The sequence below is a fragment of the Polypterus senegalus genome, chromosome 16, assembly GCF_016835505.1.
Source record: "Polypterus senegalus isolate Bchr_013 chromosome 16, ASM1683550v1, whole genome shotgun sequence".
Classification (NCBI taxonomy): Eukaryota; Metazoa; Chordata; class Cladistia; order Polypteriformes; family Polypteridae; genus Polypterus; species Polypterus senegalus.
Genome location: NC_053169.1, coordinates 22,787,650 through 22,804,099, shown reverse-complemented (window position 1 = coordinate 22,804,099; position 16,450 = coordinate 22,787,650). Strand labels below are relative to the sequence as shown.

The 16,450-nt window shown below is 38.0% G+C and overlaps 2 protein-coding genes across 2 annotated transcripts in view; one reads left to right on the top strand and one right to left on the bottom strand.

The window, feature by feature from the left end:
• Positions 1 to 4,436: 4,436 nt before the first annotated feature.
• On the bottom strand, positions 4,437 to 13,367 carry mgme1 (mitochondrial genome maintenance exonuclease 1). Its single transcript, XM_039738772.1, has 5 exons — positions 13,256 to 13,367; positions 9,430 to 10,069; positions 8,508 to 8,727; positions 6,498 to 6,630; positions 4,437 to 5,406 (listed from the first exon to the last, which is right to left on the bottom strand). Exons 2-5 carry the CDS (start codon positions 9,971 to 9,973, stop codon positions 5,251 to 5,253), a joined length of 1,053 nt encoding a protein of 350 aa, XP_039594706.1. The 5' UTR covers positions 9,974 to 10,069; positions 13,256 to 13,367; the 3' UTR covers positions 4,437 to 5,250.
• Positions 13,368 to 13,589: 222 nt separating this feature from the next.
• The window catches only part of snx5 (sorting nexin 5), a 43,094-nt gene continuing 40,233 nt past the window's right edge, over positions 13,590 to 16,450 (top strand). The window contains exon 1 of the mRNA XM_039737889.1: positions 13,590 to 13,751. Coding sequence (XP_039593823.1) covers positions 13,716 to 13,751 — 36 coding nt within the window. The 5' untranslated portion in view covers positions 13,590 to 13,715. The remainder of the gene's footprint in view (positions 13,752 to 16,450) is intronic.

The following is a 16,450-nucleotide window of genomic DNA, read 5'->3' as shown; positions in this document are numbered from 1 at the left end:
CATTTGTAGTAATAAAATGGCATTATTACAAATGTTTGTGATGCACCATCTGTTGGAATGACAGAGACATTGCAAATCGATGGACATATAGATATACAGACATTTGAACTTTTATTAATTTAGAATACTTTGCACAGATCTGTTCTCACTTTGATGTTAAAGAGTATTTTTCTGCTTATCAGTGTTGAAAAGTCAAATTAACTCCACTGTGAATGTCGTATAACAATAAAAGGTAAAAACTTCCATGGGGAGAATACTTTTTATAGGCACTGCACATCAAGATTCACACAAGCATCTGCTCATCAGAAAATGACTGCTACTTTTACAAATGGAGTGGTAGCCTCACAAAGACAAAAATAACCAAATATGTGTACAATGACCAAGGAAAGAAGCAAAAATGACACTAAACCAAAAAAGTGCAGTTAGGCAAAGGCCTCATTAGTCACATTAGCTGGACTGGAAGTCTAGAGCTGCTGTGGCCATCCAGGACTACAGCTCTCCACTCTTGCTCAAGTGCTTATTGGAGAATATAAATGTGGTATTTATTAACCAGAAGTCAAGAACTGTATAAAATGAGTTGTCCTATACATTATCTTCTGAGACAGTACTTAATATGTTAGAGATCAAACAGTTAAGATTAAAAATGAGGAAATGTATATAGATATTTAAAGAGATCTCCAATGTAATATATCAATTTCAAATTACACACTGGTTAGCATTTGCTCTGTGACCAGTTCACCAATTTTTACTACCTACATATCTAGATTTAGATTAGTATGGCAGGGAGTCAGATCCTATCACGGAGACAACAGGAAGCAACATGAACGGCGATCTGATGCCCATGCACACATGCAAACTCCCACTAGGCCTGTATGGATTATAATCCAGATGCCAAATACCAGCTGAAGGTCATTTGAATGTCCTGTGCAGCATTTCCCATCATGTTCATCCCTTTATGGACACTGTCTACCCCTTATCAAACAGATACTTGCAGCAGAATCTAGTCTGCTCAGAGTACAGATCCACCACCTACGGATTTGAAACAATGAGATAAAAAGGAGACAAACTGAGCCAGCGTCTCTGTGCCTCACTTTTAACGATTTGCTGAGTTTATGTCCAGGTGATTTCAGGCAGCTGTGAGGATAAACCAGACAACCAACTAGAATCTAATCAGGTGTCACTCAGTATATTTCATGAAACTCAGGTCCCATCCACAACTACTATGTTTTCGCTTAATATGCAGAAATTAGTCTCAGTTTTCATCGTTTATCCACACTACCCCTGTATTTTTTTAACGCCCAAAAACATTTTTTTAGAAACATATACTTCTGAAAATCCTGTAATGTTGACGAGCAGAAATGATGATTTTTTTAAGAATGTAGACTCTAACCTCACTCAAGCTTATTATGTGGCCTTTCCCTGATTGGATCCTGCTCGTTATGACATCTTATTCACTGATTGGTCATCCTTCATGGAAGAAAACCACATTCTAACATAGCGGGCACAGAAGAGTTCTTTTACTTGGTGCTTGTGGCTTCTAAATTATGTTTTTTACAGTCTGAATGCTGCATGCATGTGTAAAAGGCAAATAACTTACCAGTCGCTGCAGTCTGGCGATAATTCTCATGGCCGCAGGCGTTACACCCCATTAAGGATTTTTTTTAACCAATGCATGTATGCACAGTGTGGATGAACATCTACTTCATAGGTGTTTTTGGAAGTTTTAGTGTGGACAAAGATAATTTTGTTTGAAACTGCAATTTTTTAAATGAAAACATAGTAGTGTTTATATAGCTTTAGAGGGTCTTTAAAAGCTTTACAAGGTGCATCGGATTCAGCGGGTTAGAAAATGGATGGATGGATGGATTAATATTTTAGTTTAATGTAAAGTGGGTGCATAATTTGTGGAAGCATGTTAAATTCTGACCAGTTATGTTTTCCAAGTTACTTTTATTGCAAATCATCACTCTGAGGTAGAGGTTAGTGCTTCCAACCCATTTTTCGTAAAAGAGTTCTTTATGTGTTCTTTAACTCATCTTTTTTGTTATATTTTTGTAAAAGTGTATGTGTTCTTATAAAGTACTTGATAGCCTTCATAATTCAAATGGTACTGTATAAATATTTTATCAGTCACTATATTCATAACCAATACCCATATTAATTTAAAAACCTTATATACAAATGAATGCTGCTAATATTTTTGGATTATACAGCTATTTCCACAATTATTACTGTCACAAAAACATGTTGTAAGTCAATTTACACTACAATAAGGCACTCTTTTCCCTGTTCTAGTATTATTTACTGCAGAACACCAGCCCAATATTTGAATAACTAGTCCTGTTACTGCTTCAATAACATTCTTGTTAGGTTAATTGGCGACTTTATTTGCCAATATGAGCGAGTGCTGGTGGGTGTAAAGATGATGGTGTATGCTCTTATCATTGCTATCAGTTGGAGGAAATGCTAAATTTAGTCTCATAGATTAAATTATAATTGACAACCATCATATAATGTTAAAAATGAGTACAAAGGCCACCAGCATTGCCCGGGAAGTGTTGGGTTTATGAGATTTTGATTCAGTCTATATGCTAATGTGTAGAATCAAAAATACTGGATGCTTTTGATTATAAAATGATGGACATGCAAGTAAAGTCACTGTCCACACATATCTCTATACTAGTGTACACTGAAGTGGAATTATTTTTTGCAGGAGAAAAGCAAGGTTAAAAAACACCATTTGAAGAGAATTTCCTTTAAGAAGTACAGTGATCCCCCGCTATATTGCCGTTCAACTATCGCGCCCCGCTATATTGCGGATTTTTCTTTGGAACATATCTAGCATTTAAGCAATACAGTAAATCATTAAATATATGTACATTGTACACTACGGTAGACAAAGAGTTTCGCGTTACAGTACCCAGATGATTTCTTACAAGGTCCGTTATTGGCTGAAAGTGGAGACTTAACCAATCAGAGTGGAATTTTCATTCTCTTGGCCTCTGATTGGCTGCTGCTAACGTGGTGTAATCTCGCAAGAACAGAGCGTGTGGGTCCCTGACACATCTCAGTTCTCTGCATATCACGTACCTTGCTTGTGGTCCGATTATTGTGAGCAAACTTTTTGCAAACTTGTTTTGTTTTAAGCCCTACAATGGCTCCCAAGCGTCCTGCATCTTCTAAGCCTTCTGGTAGTAGTAAGCCTAAGTGCCAGAGGAAGACCTTGACCATTCAAGAGAAGGTAAAACTCCTAGATATGCTTCGGGAAGGAAAACGTTACGCGGACGTCGCTCGCCATTACGGTATAACATTATTATTATTATATTATGTTAAACTCTCTCCGCAAACAGACACCGCCATCAGCAGTGTGTCAGTTTGCGGAGAGAGTGTTGACCTTGTTAAGAGGTTTACTTACCTTGGCAGTGACATTCATGTCTCTGGTGACTCTTCCTATGAAGTCAGTAGACGGATTGGGAGAGCATGGGGGGTCATGAGGTCACTGGAAAGGGGTGTGCAAAAAGGACGAAGGTCCAGGTCTTTAGAGTCCAGGTGCTTCCTGTCTTGCTGTTGTGAGACATGGACGCTATCCAGTGACCTGAGACAAAGACTGGACACCTTCGGTACTGTCCTTGGGTACCGTTGCTTTGACTTTGTGTCGAATGAGCGGTTGCTCATGGAGTCCCGAATGAGGCACACTACATGCATTGTGAGGGTGCGTCAGTTACGGCACTACAGCCATGTGGCGCTTTTCCCAGAGGGTGATCCGGCTCATAAGATCCTTATTGTTGGGGACCAAAGTGGCTGGACCAGGCCAAGGGGGTCGCCCACATAACACCTGGCTGCGGCAGATGGAGGGTCATTTCCGGAGGGTAGGACTGGACCGCGTGTCTGCCTGGGGGGTTGCCAACCGGGATCCCGAGTTGTTTCGCAGTGTAATGGGTGATGCAACACACTGTACTAGTGCACGCTCCCCAACTTGACTTGACTATTATGTTACTCATATTCTTAGCCTGACATCCACATATCATATGTGTTTACAAAGTGTGTTTTAATAATTTTATGTGTGTTTAAAGCATGTGGGAGGAGTAATTTAAGGCTTAAACTATAAAAAAAAAATGTTTATCTATATGGTCTTTCTATATCGAGGATTTTCACCTATCGCTGATGGGTCTGGAACGTAACTTCTGTGATAGGCGGGGGATCACTGTAGTATCTAACTTTTTGGTCTATCATTATACACTCAAGCAACCTGCAGTTTCCTGTAACCCTGTTTAGATGAGTCAGGCCTCTTGTCATCTTCTATTTAGTCATTTTTAAATCATGCTATGCACACTGTGGTGTATCATTTTTTTCATCCTGGACCACCAAGGACATGCTTAGAGCATTCAGTCTTATAGAGTTGCAAAGAATTAAAAACTGAAGAACCCTAAATAACATTTATTTATTTTTTGTTTTAAATGAAACATACTATTGAGTAGGAGTTCACGTGAAATGAAAACTAGCAGCCTACAAGATTTTCTAGTTCCTGCATAACTGACCTGTGCTAAAAGAGCTTAGGGTAGTTTCTGATCCATTAGAATGACCTAAAATATAAAATGAAGAAGGAATAAAAAAACTTTGCTGATACCAAAAAATATTTAGGCAGCTTGAGAAATAAACACCAGCAACATCAACTATTTTAATCTAAACAGGCACAGTTAATTTGAGAGCATTGCGTACTGTGTTATGTTAATGGAGGCTCACAATAGCATGCCCTCCTCAGTGTGGGTTACAATTTTTTTATGTATAAAATGAATGTAGAGAGAGCTGTAGTGAAAGATGATAATGTACAGCAATGGATTATTTTTTCCAATAATAAAATATTTTAGTAATCATTTTTCTGGCTTTTACTAGTCCACAATAAATGGTACTTGACCAAAGAATAAAACTGTCATTACTACTGCATAAAAGGCGCAATTAAAATTTGCAGTTTACTAAAATGTGGTGATATACAGAGTACTATATTATGAAAACAATCACATTTAACTGGCCTAATGCTCCCATCTTAAGTAAGCAAAAGTACAAGTGGTATTATAAATAAAAGGTTCAATCCAAGAATTATACTATATTGTGGTATAAACATTGCAATTCTTGCTCCATATAAACAGTATTTTATTAAAAAGTATATAAATTCTACACAAAAATATTTTCACATTATAACTGCAATATGCTGTGGTTACATTCTGCTTTTGCAGATTAAAAGGTGAGTACTCAGCTTTTCACTATTATTTTGTCTTTTTTGTCCATATATTCCTCTAAACGAAAGAGCCACTTGGTCCAATGCTCCCTGGAGACTTCTGTGTTCATGTAGTGCGGGTGTGCTGGTGAACCATCTTTGTATGCAATCACAATCAGGCCATTTTCTACCTATAAGGAAGAAAGAAAGACTTGTTGAAACTTGATTGAAAATGAACTCTTCATGTTAGGAGAGAAACATCACTACTGGCCGGGAGGTCTAGTTGAGTACTGAATATGAAGAAGAATGAGGAAGCTAATAGTATATATTTAATTTTTAAAAAATTGTGATAAAAATGAATGTCCTATCAACATGGAACAAGAAAAAAGTGAAACAAAGGATTACATTATGTTAACACATTAGAAAAAAATTGTTACTATACAGAAATTAGACATATTTATTTGTCTCCTTAATTTATAGTTTGACAATGTAAATGCAAATATTATATATGTGCTGAACATGGTAAATGCATTCACATCAGACTACCTGGAAAACCAAGGGTCTCTACCTCATTTTCTTATGCAAATCCTCCTCCTCTGACAGTGAAGATGGGGCACATTATTATTTTGTAATATTGTACATGTATTTTCTGACACTGACCTTATGGTATCAGTGAGTCACAATGCAAATGGACTTCTTAGAAAATATGCCTAATGATTTCCAACAGAAGGCTGGAAGGTTCCTTGTACCACTTTGAGTAAGCAGGCCCAAAAGGCATGTGGTTGCTCCTCCTCTCTGGTCAGCTTCTAAAGCTGCTCTGTATGTCTTTGTAGTGTGCTGACCAGAACTGTTCATACTGCACCAGAAGCTTTATACAGTTAGAGGAGCACATTGGTGAATCCATTACTAGATGTAAATGTTCTGACACTGACTTCATGTTGTCAGTGACTCACAATGCAGAAAGGTTTTATAGAAAATATGCCTAGTGATGTTTCAGAAATCAATTAAGAATGATTTTGGAACATATTTATTTGTCTCTTACAATTCCAAAATTCTCAATCAGCAAACTCTGTAATACTGAGACTATATTGTTATGCACATAGATAGCATTTGTAATAATTTTTACTATTTAACAAGATCCTGTGTTACATGAAGCCGCTGATATAAAATTAGTTAAATACTCCAAACATATATTTGGTACACTTACTGTACAAAAGGGGGCGTACGATCAAACAACATAATCAAGCATGTAAAAAGTTTAAAATCATTCTTATTTACTCACCGTAAATCCATATTTATCATCATTATTAATGGCACCCATATATGCAGCAACTTGCAGTGGGTTGTCAAAAGTGTTGCGTAGGGAAGGCTTTTGTTTTTCAGATGTTTTCCACTCAATTACACATAAATTACCACTGTGAAATAATAAAGAAAAAAAAAATATTAGGTATGCGTATATATATATATATATATATATATATATATATATATATACATACATATACACACACACACTGTATACTGTATATTAGCAAACAGACACACATCCATAAACATACATATATATATATATATATATATATATATATATATATATATATATATATATATATATATATATATATATATATATATACCAAATCTACCTCATTTGATTAGGGGACGATCATAGACTATATCCCAACCCAAAATTTTGACCCTGTGGGTACCTGTCCTTAATGTATTCTCTTTTCAAATGGATGACTCAAATACATAGTTTGAGAGTGACCGTGGATGTACGCATGAGCAGACAATGCAAAGAGCTGGCAAACTGACCAGCACTGTTTCTTGCTTTATGCCCGGGAACGGCTAGAACAGGCTGCGGCTCCCCATGCAGCTGAACTGAATTAAGCACATTTGAGACATTTGAGAATGTTTTGTTATGTGATGATGTTATCAGTATGAATCATTTATTAAAGTGATTCAGTTAATTCCATTCACAACATGATGTTGTTATTCAGGAAATGCACATTTCTGGGTGGCTCCTGCCAGGCATGTAATAATACCAAGGTATAAACTATGAACTTAATTAAGAAGATTCAAACATGGATGGATAGATTATGAAACTGATTGCACAAAATAACATGCAGCCACTGTGACAACCCTGGGCCAAGGATACCTACTACTGATTTAGAATAGCCTACATGATAAATATGGCAGATAACCTATAAATAAAATGTACTAAGTCTTTAAGATAGATAGATACTTTATTAATCCCAAGGGGAAATTCACATAATCCAGCAGCAGTAGACTGACACAAAAAAAAAAATAAATTAAAGAGTAATAAAAATGCATGTAAAAACAGACAATAACTTTGAATAATGTTAGCGTTTACCCTCCAAATGGAATTGAAGAGTCTCATAGTGTGGAGGAGGAACGATCTCCTCAGTCTCTCAGTGGAACAGGATGGTGACAGCAGTCTGTCACTGACGCTACTCCTCTGCCTGGAGATGACACTGTTCAGTGGATGCAATGGATTCTCCATGATTGACAGGAGCCTGCTTAGCGCTCGTCGCTCTGCCACAGATGTTAAACTGTCCAGCTCCATGCCTACAATACAGCCTGCCTTCCTCACCAGTTTGTCCAGGCGTGAGGCGTCCCTCTTATTTATGCTGCCTCCCCAGCACAACACCACGTAGAAGAGAGCGCTCGCCACAACCGTCTGATAGAACATCTGTAACATTTTATTGCAGATGTTGAAGGGTGCCAGCCCGGTTTTTCCTACAATAGAGCCTGCCTTCCTAACAAGTTTGTCCAGGTGTGAGGCATCCTTCATCTTTATGCTGCCTTTTCTTTTCTTTTTCCTTTTAACATTGTTCTGATGCAATTACTACTCATTAGGTGTCTCTTTGTCAGTCTTTTGCCTAACTGGTGACATTTCATGCCCAGACAAACTTAAAAATTGTTCAAGAGGTCATCCTTAACCACAACAGAGTACTTTTATATGTTCCAGAAGAAGGACTATAAGTATTTATAAAATGTTGGTTTTAAAGCATTTACTCAAAACACCACATTAAATGAAAAAGTACAAATCTGCAGAAACATGAGTCTTTATACCAGAGACTACAAAAATAACTGATGTTTAATGTATGTACACAATAGATAGATAGATAGATACGTTATTAGTATCTTCATATAAGACTGCACAGATCTAGTAATAGATAATGCTGTTGCTGTGTGTCTTTCTGCTCCAGGCCTTAATTAGTAACACTTTTCTGTAAAGATCATCAGCTGTAAGTATCCTTCAACTTACCGATATTCAGCTATGCAGTCCACCAAGCCAACATAATTGAGAGAATGATGCTGCACTGCACTTTCAATTGCATACACGTGACCAATGTCTTTTAAGACATGCTGTACACTCTCAATGTATCCAGATATTTGCACTTCTTCTTCATCTGCTTCTTGAGACTCAGTGGGCATGAAGATCTCTTCTAAGGCACCATGAAACAGTTTTCCTTGTCTAAATAAACCTGAGGAAAACACATACACATTTCTAAAATGAACGTTACATGGCTCTCTCATCACACATTCAGCAGCCAGCAGCCTATTTACTGTATTTTCTTTCCTTTTGCATCAATGATGTATGTATAGTTCTAATCAAATTACTAGTCAGATGTATTTACATCTTTAGAGGACAAATGGTAAGTAGTTCAAATGATCTCACCTTCACCTTCCTAAACATGGATTCAGGCATTTTAAATGGTAAATAACGACTGTCCTGCAAAACTAGAGTCCATAAGAAATGGGTATTACCATCTGACAAAGTTCTGTATGAATTAAACAGAAACTGTTCAGCAAAACAATATAATGCACTAGAGTGGTAGCTCTGAGGCTAAGGATCTGCGCTGGTATCCCGAAGGTTGCCGGTTCAAATCCCCGTCACTGCCAAAAGAGATCCTACTCTGCTGGGCCCTTGACCTCCAATTGCTCCAGGGGCGCTGTACAATGGCTGACCCTGTGCTCTGACCCCAAGGGGTATGCGAAAACTAACAAATTCCTAATACAAGAAATTGTATACGGTGAAATAAAGAACAAAAAAAATAATCATTAGAATCCCCCATCATACTGTTAGGAACGGACACCATTTCTTTTTTTTACTTCACTATAGACAAGTTTGGGTAAAGCTTATAGCAGGCAGCATTCAGCACATCTACAGACAAACTCTTACTTACTTCTAGTGTAGTTTTCAAAGCCATCTTCCCCTAATTGATCAATCATTTTTTTTCTCCACCGCTCTAAATAAAAAGCTTGATCCGCAGGCATTGTCTCCTGCAAGATTCGAGTCACACTAACCATTTCCAATTTACTTGGATCTTTATGCAAAGCAATCTTTAAAGGAGTGACCAGTGAAGGCTCAGGGGAATGGTTAAATACTTTACTGTGGCTCATCAAAGGAAAAGCATTTCTAAGAACTCTGCCGCTGTGTTTGCCCTTAACAGGCTTTGATTTAACGATGGGTCCATAAAGCTGTCCATCTTCCTCGGCTAAGCTTGTTGGTGTTTGGGGGCAGAGTTTTGAGGACACCACGGAACGAACCAACAAGGAATATTCTTCCTGGTTGACCATTTCATACTGACTCAGGTTTTTCTTTCTAGAATTCCACAAGCATGACCCTGAGAAACAGGCAGCTGAGACTGATATTTGAACTGGACGTCCTCCAGAAGGTCTCCACAATCGGTCATGCAATGTCTTACTTATTAATTGACAAATTTTCATTCTTGATACAAGTTAGTCACAAACGGAACTGAGGAAATCTTGTCTTTCATCCAAAAACTTGTACTTTAGAAAGCTCATAAAAGCAATGTCCAAAAGCTGTGAAGAAACAAGAATGTATTAAAACAAATGCATCTTAGGAAAAACTGTGCAGTTTTGACTGTAATGAAGTTCAATAGACCTTATTTATTTTCAACAAAATGTAGATTGTTTTAATTGAATATTCAAACCAAGTGATCACACTGTTGATCCTATCATCCAATTTCTAAACCTGCGTTTTTCAATTGCAGTGCATTGACCAGCTGGAGACTATCCCAATAGAATAGGGCTTAAAGGAGAAATCAAACACAAACAGGACACTAATCCATCATAAAACACACTCATAGAAACACTGAGGCAATTTATTAGGGTAGGGTTTCCCACTATACACACATATCTTTAGGAAATGGTAGAACGTGAAGTATGCAGAAAGAATTAATGTCAATGCAGGAAGAATACACAAATTCCAAATGGGCAGGGGTCAAGTTTGCTTGATCGGTGAGGAGACATTGTGAACCACTGTGCTGCTCATAGCAAAGCTAACATTACTAGAGCAAACAATAAACCACAAAACCTTTGTTAATAGCCTCCCTAGTAACATATGCTAAAGTAATATGTAACTGCAAATATTCAAATTCATTCAGTTATTAAGTCTAGCTTCTTCCAGATGAGACTCCTATCCAAGGTAAAGGCATTTTGGTCTTTTTTGAGGATTTTGAGAAAGTTATACATGCTTTTATTTCATCACACCTTGACTATTGTAATGCCCTTTATTTTTAGGCATTATTTCTGGCTTGTCTCTCCTGCCTTCAATTGGTTCAGAATGCTGCTGCCTATCCTTTAACTGGGTCTAAAAAACACGATTATATTAACCCAATACTTAAGGTATTATATTGGCTTCCTATTTAGTATAGGATTATTGATATGATTCTTACAATTACCTTTAAAATTCTAAAAGGTCTGGCTGCTGGCTATTTAAGTGACCTGATTAGCCCCTACATTTCTGCTAGGTCTCCGAGATCCGTCGACAACACAAAGCGCCAGACTAAAACTGCCGAAATTAAATCCTTTAAATATTAGGATGGCTCCATCATTATTGATTTTTAAATCTCATCTCACGACTCATTTTTACTGTTTGGCTTTTAATTCACTTTGAGTGTTGATTGTCCTCCCTTGTGTGGTTTTCATTTATGTGTTTGTTTCTGTCATTATTTTTTTAGATTTATTGGTTATTGTTCTGCGGTGGGCTGGCGCCCTGCCCGGGATTTATTTCCTGCCTTGCGCCCTGTGTTGGCTGGGATTGGCTCCAGCAGACCCCTGTGACCCTGTAGTTAGGGTATAGTGGGTTGGATAATGGATGGATGGATGGATGGATGGTTATTGTCTTTGTACAGCACTTTGGCCTCAACTCTGTAGTTTTAAAGTGCTTTATAAATAAATGATGAATTGTTATAATTTTATTAAGAACACTGGTCTTCACCAAACTCCTTCTGCACAAAAAAAAGTATATTTTATAGATTTAGGTGCACTGAATCCATTTCTAAAACTAGAATTTCTCTGCCACAAACTGTTTCTGTGAGATATCAGATTCAGTGAAAATACTCTTTTAAAAAAATCAATGTTTTTAAAATGGCAAGTAAATGACAATCTTCCTTATTCTTTAATGTTAGTTGATGTGGAAACAACCCAAAATCAAGTATTTCCTTCACATATTTTTCTCTCAATCAGTATTTTTTTTTTTGTCTCTTATTATTCCTTCAAAATACCCAGGAATTTTCTATTAAGAAGTTTAGAAAGATGTCTCTTTTATTGTGCATAACAGAGAAAGATGTTGTTTAAATGGTTCTTACAGAAATATGCAAAGTCAAGTTGATCCATCCATTGTTTTTACAGGTAACAGGTAAGCAAACAGAAAAAGAATGCACATCCTTACTTTATTGAAAAGCATATGCCAAAATTTTCTTGGGAATACAAGGACAGAAAACTACAAGGAACTAATGGAGGGATTTCTCTCTTCTAACCTAGCAGTTGTGTGCAACCCTAATTTTCTACATTTCTTCCCTCTGAGAAAATGGGACAGGTCTCTGATGACATTGGACAGAGGTTTTCACCAGAGCATCGCTCAGATGGAGAGACTTTACAGTGGAAAGTGGAGAAAGACTATGGTAGCAGGCGTCCGCTGGTCATCCCACCAGCAAGCACCTACCAAGGATTGCATGAGAAAAAAAAATACCAAGTGACAAAGTTTTACAAGTAGTAATTTAAAAAAAAAAAACAATATGTGCAGTATATATTCTTTTTCAAGTCTAAATAATTCATTTTATTTTTTTTAATCTAGAATTGTGTTTTTCATTTTAAACCTGGATGTGATAGAGTAATTCTTTTGCCTCATTTGGATTCAGCACCCTCAAATCTACACAAAACTGGAATATTGGGTAAAAACTTGTTTTCAAGTTTAAGCTTCCTTTTGGTTTATGTTATTAGTATAATGGAATTCTTGCTTTAAGTTATTCTCCAGGTAACAAAGTACAAATTGAATAATTTAGCAAAAATAAGTATGTAGTAATATAGCAACTAAGAAAAACACAGAAGAGAAATACAACAGTGTGCTGTACACAAATTGCTTACAGTGGCTAAAAAAACATTTCTAATATTGCACTTTTCTCAGAATCAATGAATTGTATCTTACACAGCACCCTTTCACCACATGGCAAAAAAGGGACTGCAAGGAACTTCATAGGAGGGTTCCACGTTTTTAATTATGATCCAGATAAATGACTTGCTGAGGTCATCCAGCGAGTAGCTGAGGAGAAAACAGACTTCTCCTTAACTGACTGTCACATAGTCATAGCTGGCGTCAACTGTGCTCTTTAACTTACCTTTGTCAGATACCCTCGTTCACCCGGGTGCTGAGATTGAACTCTTTCTGACTCTGTTTTCAACAGTTCTAAAATTATATTTACTTTTTAAACATGCTGGCCAAAACTACAGTTTGTGATTTTTCTTTCAAAACGTACAATAAATCTGGTGTCATTCAATAAAATAATTCAACCCTCAGTTAACAAAAACATAGCAAAAACTGTCTTCATAACATAAAAACTGTTTTCATAACATCATTTTCATAAATGGGGAAAAACGTTTAAAGTTGCCAGTTGATCGCGGCTCATTTCTTTTCAACATTAATAAAACACATTATACAGTCATTAAAGTTATTACTATATATCAAATGAATGCAAACGTTCTTACTCAATATATAGGAAACGTGACTGAAGAATAAGCTCCACTTGCGCCAAAAAATTCAACATCGATATATATCATTGATCAGCTTGTTGGGAGTCGTAGTTTTACATTAACAAGCAGTTACTGTTTGGAAGGCTTCTCCCTTTTTAAGCACTACATTTCCCACAATAAAACCGCGAACTAAACGTCTGACCCGGAAAGGCGTTCGTAGAGCGGCGATTAATTGGCGCTTACTGAGTGATTGTCATTCAAAATACCCATTAGAAATGGAGCATTGGAGTTCCTCTTGTCCAATTGTGTGGTTTCGGAGTCGGGGCTTAAAGTTAGTGGAGGTGGTTGTAGAGTGATAGGAACTGTGGGAAAGAATCGAGTGAGGCAATCTGGAGAAAAGAAGGCTGTAAGCGCTGCTGAAATTGCTTTTGGGGCGTCTGCAGAAGCACTTAAGTTGCGAGTGTAGCCGAGTAAAATGTCAGCTGCAGTAGAGGACCTGGATAACAGCAAGGTACAGTAAACCATGCACTATGTAATTTTTGTTTTTGACGAAGCTTATAAGTATTTTTAGTTTAAGCAATTTCTTGTTTCCATCCTGTAAAATTCCGGGTTTTCCTTGACATTGAATTGGACGAATATTGGCCTATCATTGACTGTTTAGCTTTGTTGGTCTGAACTGTAGTTCCTGTGTTATTGTCTTCAGCTGTAAACGTGCCATATAAAGTAACCAGTTTCTTGCTATGATGGTATTAAAGTAAAACATTTTTTAAATCCGCATTTCTGATTATGTTAAAAGGTTTAGAACACCTGTTTTGTAGGCGATAGTTTTTGTAGGGTGCAGTTGTTGCTTTGTGGTTTGAGGGTGTCGGCTCAGTCCGCTGCAGACTGTGTCACGGAATGTGAAGAAGTCAGGCAAACCGTGTAAAGCAGGCGAATACGTTTCGTTTATCTCGTATTTTTAGTAGGGCTACGGTGTCACAACTCCTCTGCACTTTTTGTTTTACCTGAAGTACCTTGTACAGCCAGATTTGTTAGGTGAATGTTTCACTTCGTAAAATATAATGATCGTCTCAGAAGTGGAAGTGCTGCAGGAAAATGATTGACAAGTTTATACCGAATCTGCCTGCGCTTGGTATATAGATTACTTATAAAGTGGCAGAGCACAACTGCACAAAGCGAAGTGGTGACATAGTCCGTGCAGGAGGATAATTGTCAATTACAATTTTTATGTTCATAAGCTTGTCGCTCTAATGTCATAATTCTTTTCTCAGCTAAGTGCCTTAGGGAAGTTGCATACAGTTAATACTTAGTAGAATCTGGGAGTTTGTAATTCGGATATTTTAATAATTATTGTGAAATGTCAAAGTGGAAACATAATTGTGAAGGTGCATCTCAAATGGAGTGTCATACCCAAGACTTGTTTCCCTTTCTAAATTTAATTTTTAAAAAGTCTTAAAACTGTTCCTTCCCTTGCACGCACGTGTTTTTGCAGGTCTTTTGACGGCAGTTAAAGTCTTAAGATGAGTATCCACTTGCTTTGATCATAATAGCATGCCTTTTTCTTATTTCTCTCATTCTTTGCCATATTGCTGAACCACACTAAGGTTTAATTCAGTCTGTTAATGTACGGCAATTCTTTTGAAGTATGGGCTATATCCGGAGCCAGTCCTTGATATGTATATATTTATTTACAGTATCTATCTATTTGTATATTTTTGTTACTTGAATGTAGCTATAGCTGTTGCTTTGCTGGAAGATGAGTGACCGCAGCAAGTTTACCTCCAGGATTTTTCAATGCTTTCTGCCATTGTACAAATGTGCCAAGCTCGAATGCAAAGAGGTATATAGGGTGGTCCAGATCTAATTATGCAATTTTCATTACCCTGTAACTTATTAAGTTTATTACATAGAAAATCCCGGACCATCGAGAAGTGCGCAAACTGACGACATGAAGAATCGTCTTCGCGCCGAACTGGAATCGTCCCCGCATAAATCAGTCATCCAGACGATCTGGATCTGCATAATTAGATCTGGAGCACTCTGTACATGTACTGCTGCCATGCTTCATGACCTAGCTTGTGTTTGGTGATTGGTATATGATGTTAAGCTTCTGCTAAACATTACACTTGGCACAAAGGTCAGAAAGATCTGCTTCGATCTCATTAACTCAGTCATGTTTTTGATTCTTTTTTTTTTTTATTCTTTCTTAACTAGTAATTAGTAACTGCAGATGTGGTGCATGCACCTCTCACAGAACACAGCTCGGGCCACTCAGCCGAGGTTACTGCAGTGTCCTCAACTGACATCCAGTGATGCCTTTGCTCACATGCTGTTTGCTCGTGTGGCAGTTGTTTTCGTGTCACATTTCCGTGCCGGCACTCTGCATGGGAAGGACACGAAGCCCAGTAATGTGGTGGAGGAAGTCTGCACCTCCAGTTCTTTCGTCATGTGTAAGTTTGTTGCACGCGGTGTGCAGGATTTAACGCTTGCATTGAAATCAATCAGTTAGCCTGTGCAATGTGCTTCACTGTCAGCAGATCTCACCATGGGTCTTTTCCTGTCATTAATGTTGTGTATTGGCCCCGCTGTGCTTTTTCTGTCAACCACAGCACGCAGTTTCAGGCCTTTAATGATCTCTTGGGCACAGCCATCAGCAGTGTGTCTGTCTGCGGAGAGAGTGTCGACCTTGTCGAGAAGTTTACTTACCTTGGCAGTGACATTCGTGTCTCGAGTGACTCTTCCTATGAAGTCAGTAGACAGATTGGGAGAGCATGGAGGGTCATGATGTCGCTGGAAAGGGGTGTGTGGCGCTCCCGATATCTATGCAAAAGGACAAAGGTCCAAGTCTTTAGAGTCCTGGTACTTCCTGTCTTGCTATATGGTTGCGAGACATGGATCCTATCCAGTGACCTGAGACGAAGACTGGACTCCTTTGGTACTGTGTCTCTCCGGAAAATCCATGGGTCCCGTTGGTTTGACCTTGTGTTGAATGAGCAGTTGCTCATGGAGTCCCAAATGAGGCACATTACCTGCATTGTGAGGGAGCGTCAATTATGGTCATGTGGCGCGTTACCCCGAGAGTGATCCAGCTCGGAAGATTCTCATTGTTGGGGACCCGAGTGGCTGGACCAGGCCAAGGGGTCGCCCACGTAACACCTGGCTGCGGCAGATGGAGGAATATTTCTGGAGGGTGGGACTGGACCACGTGTC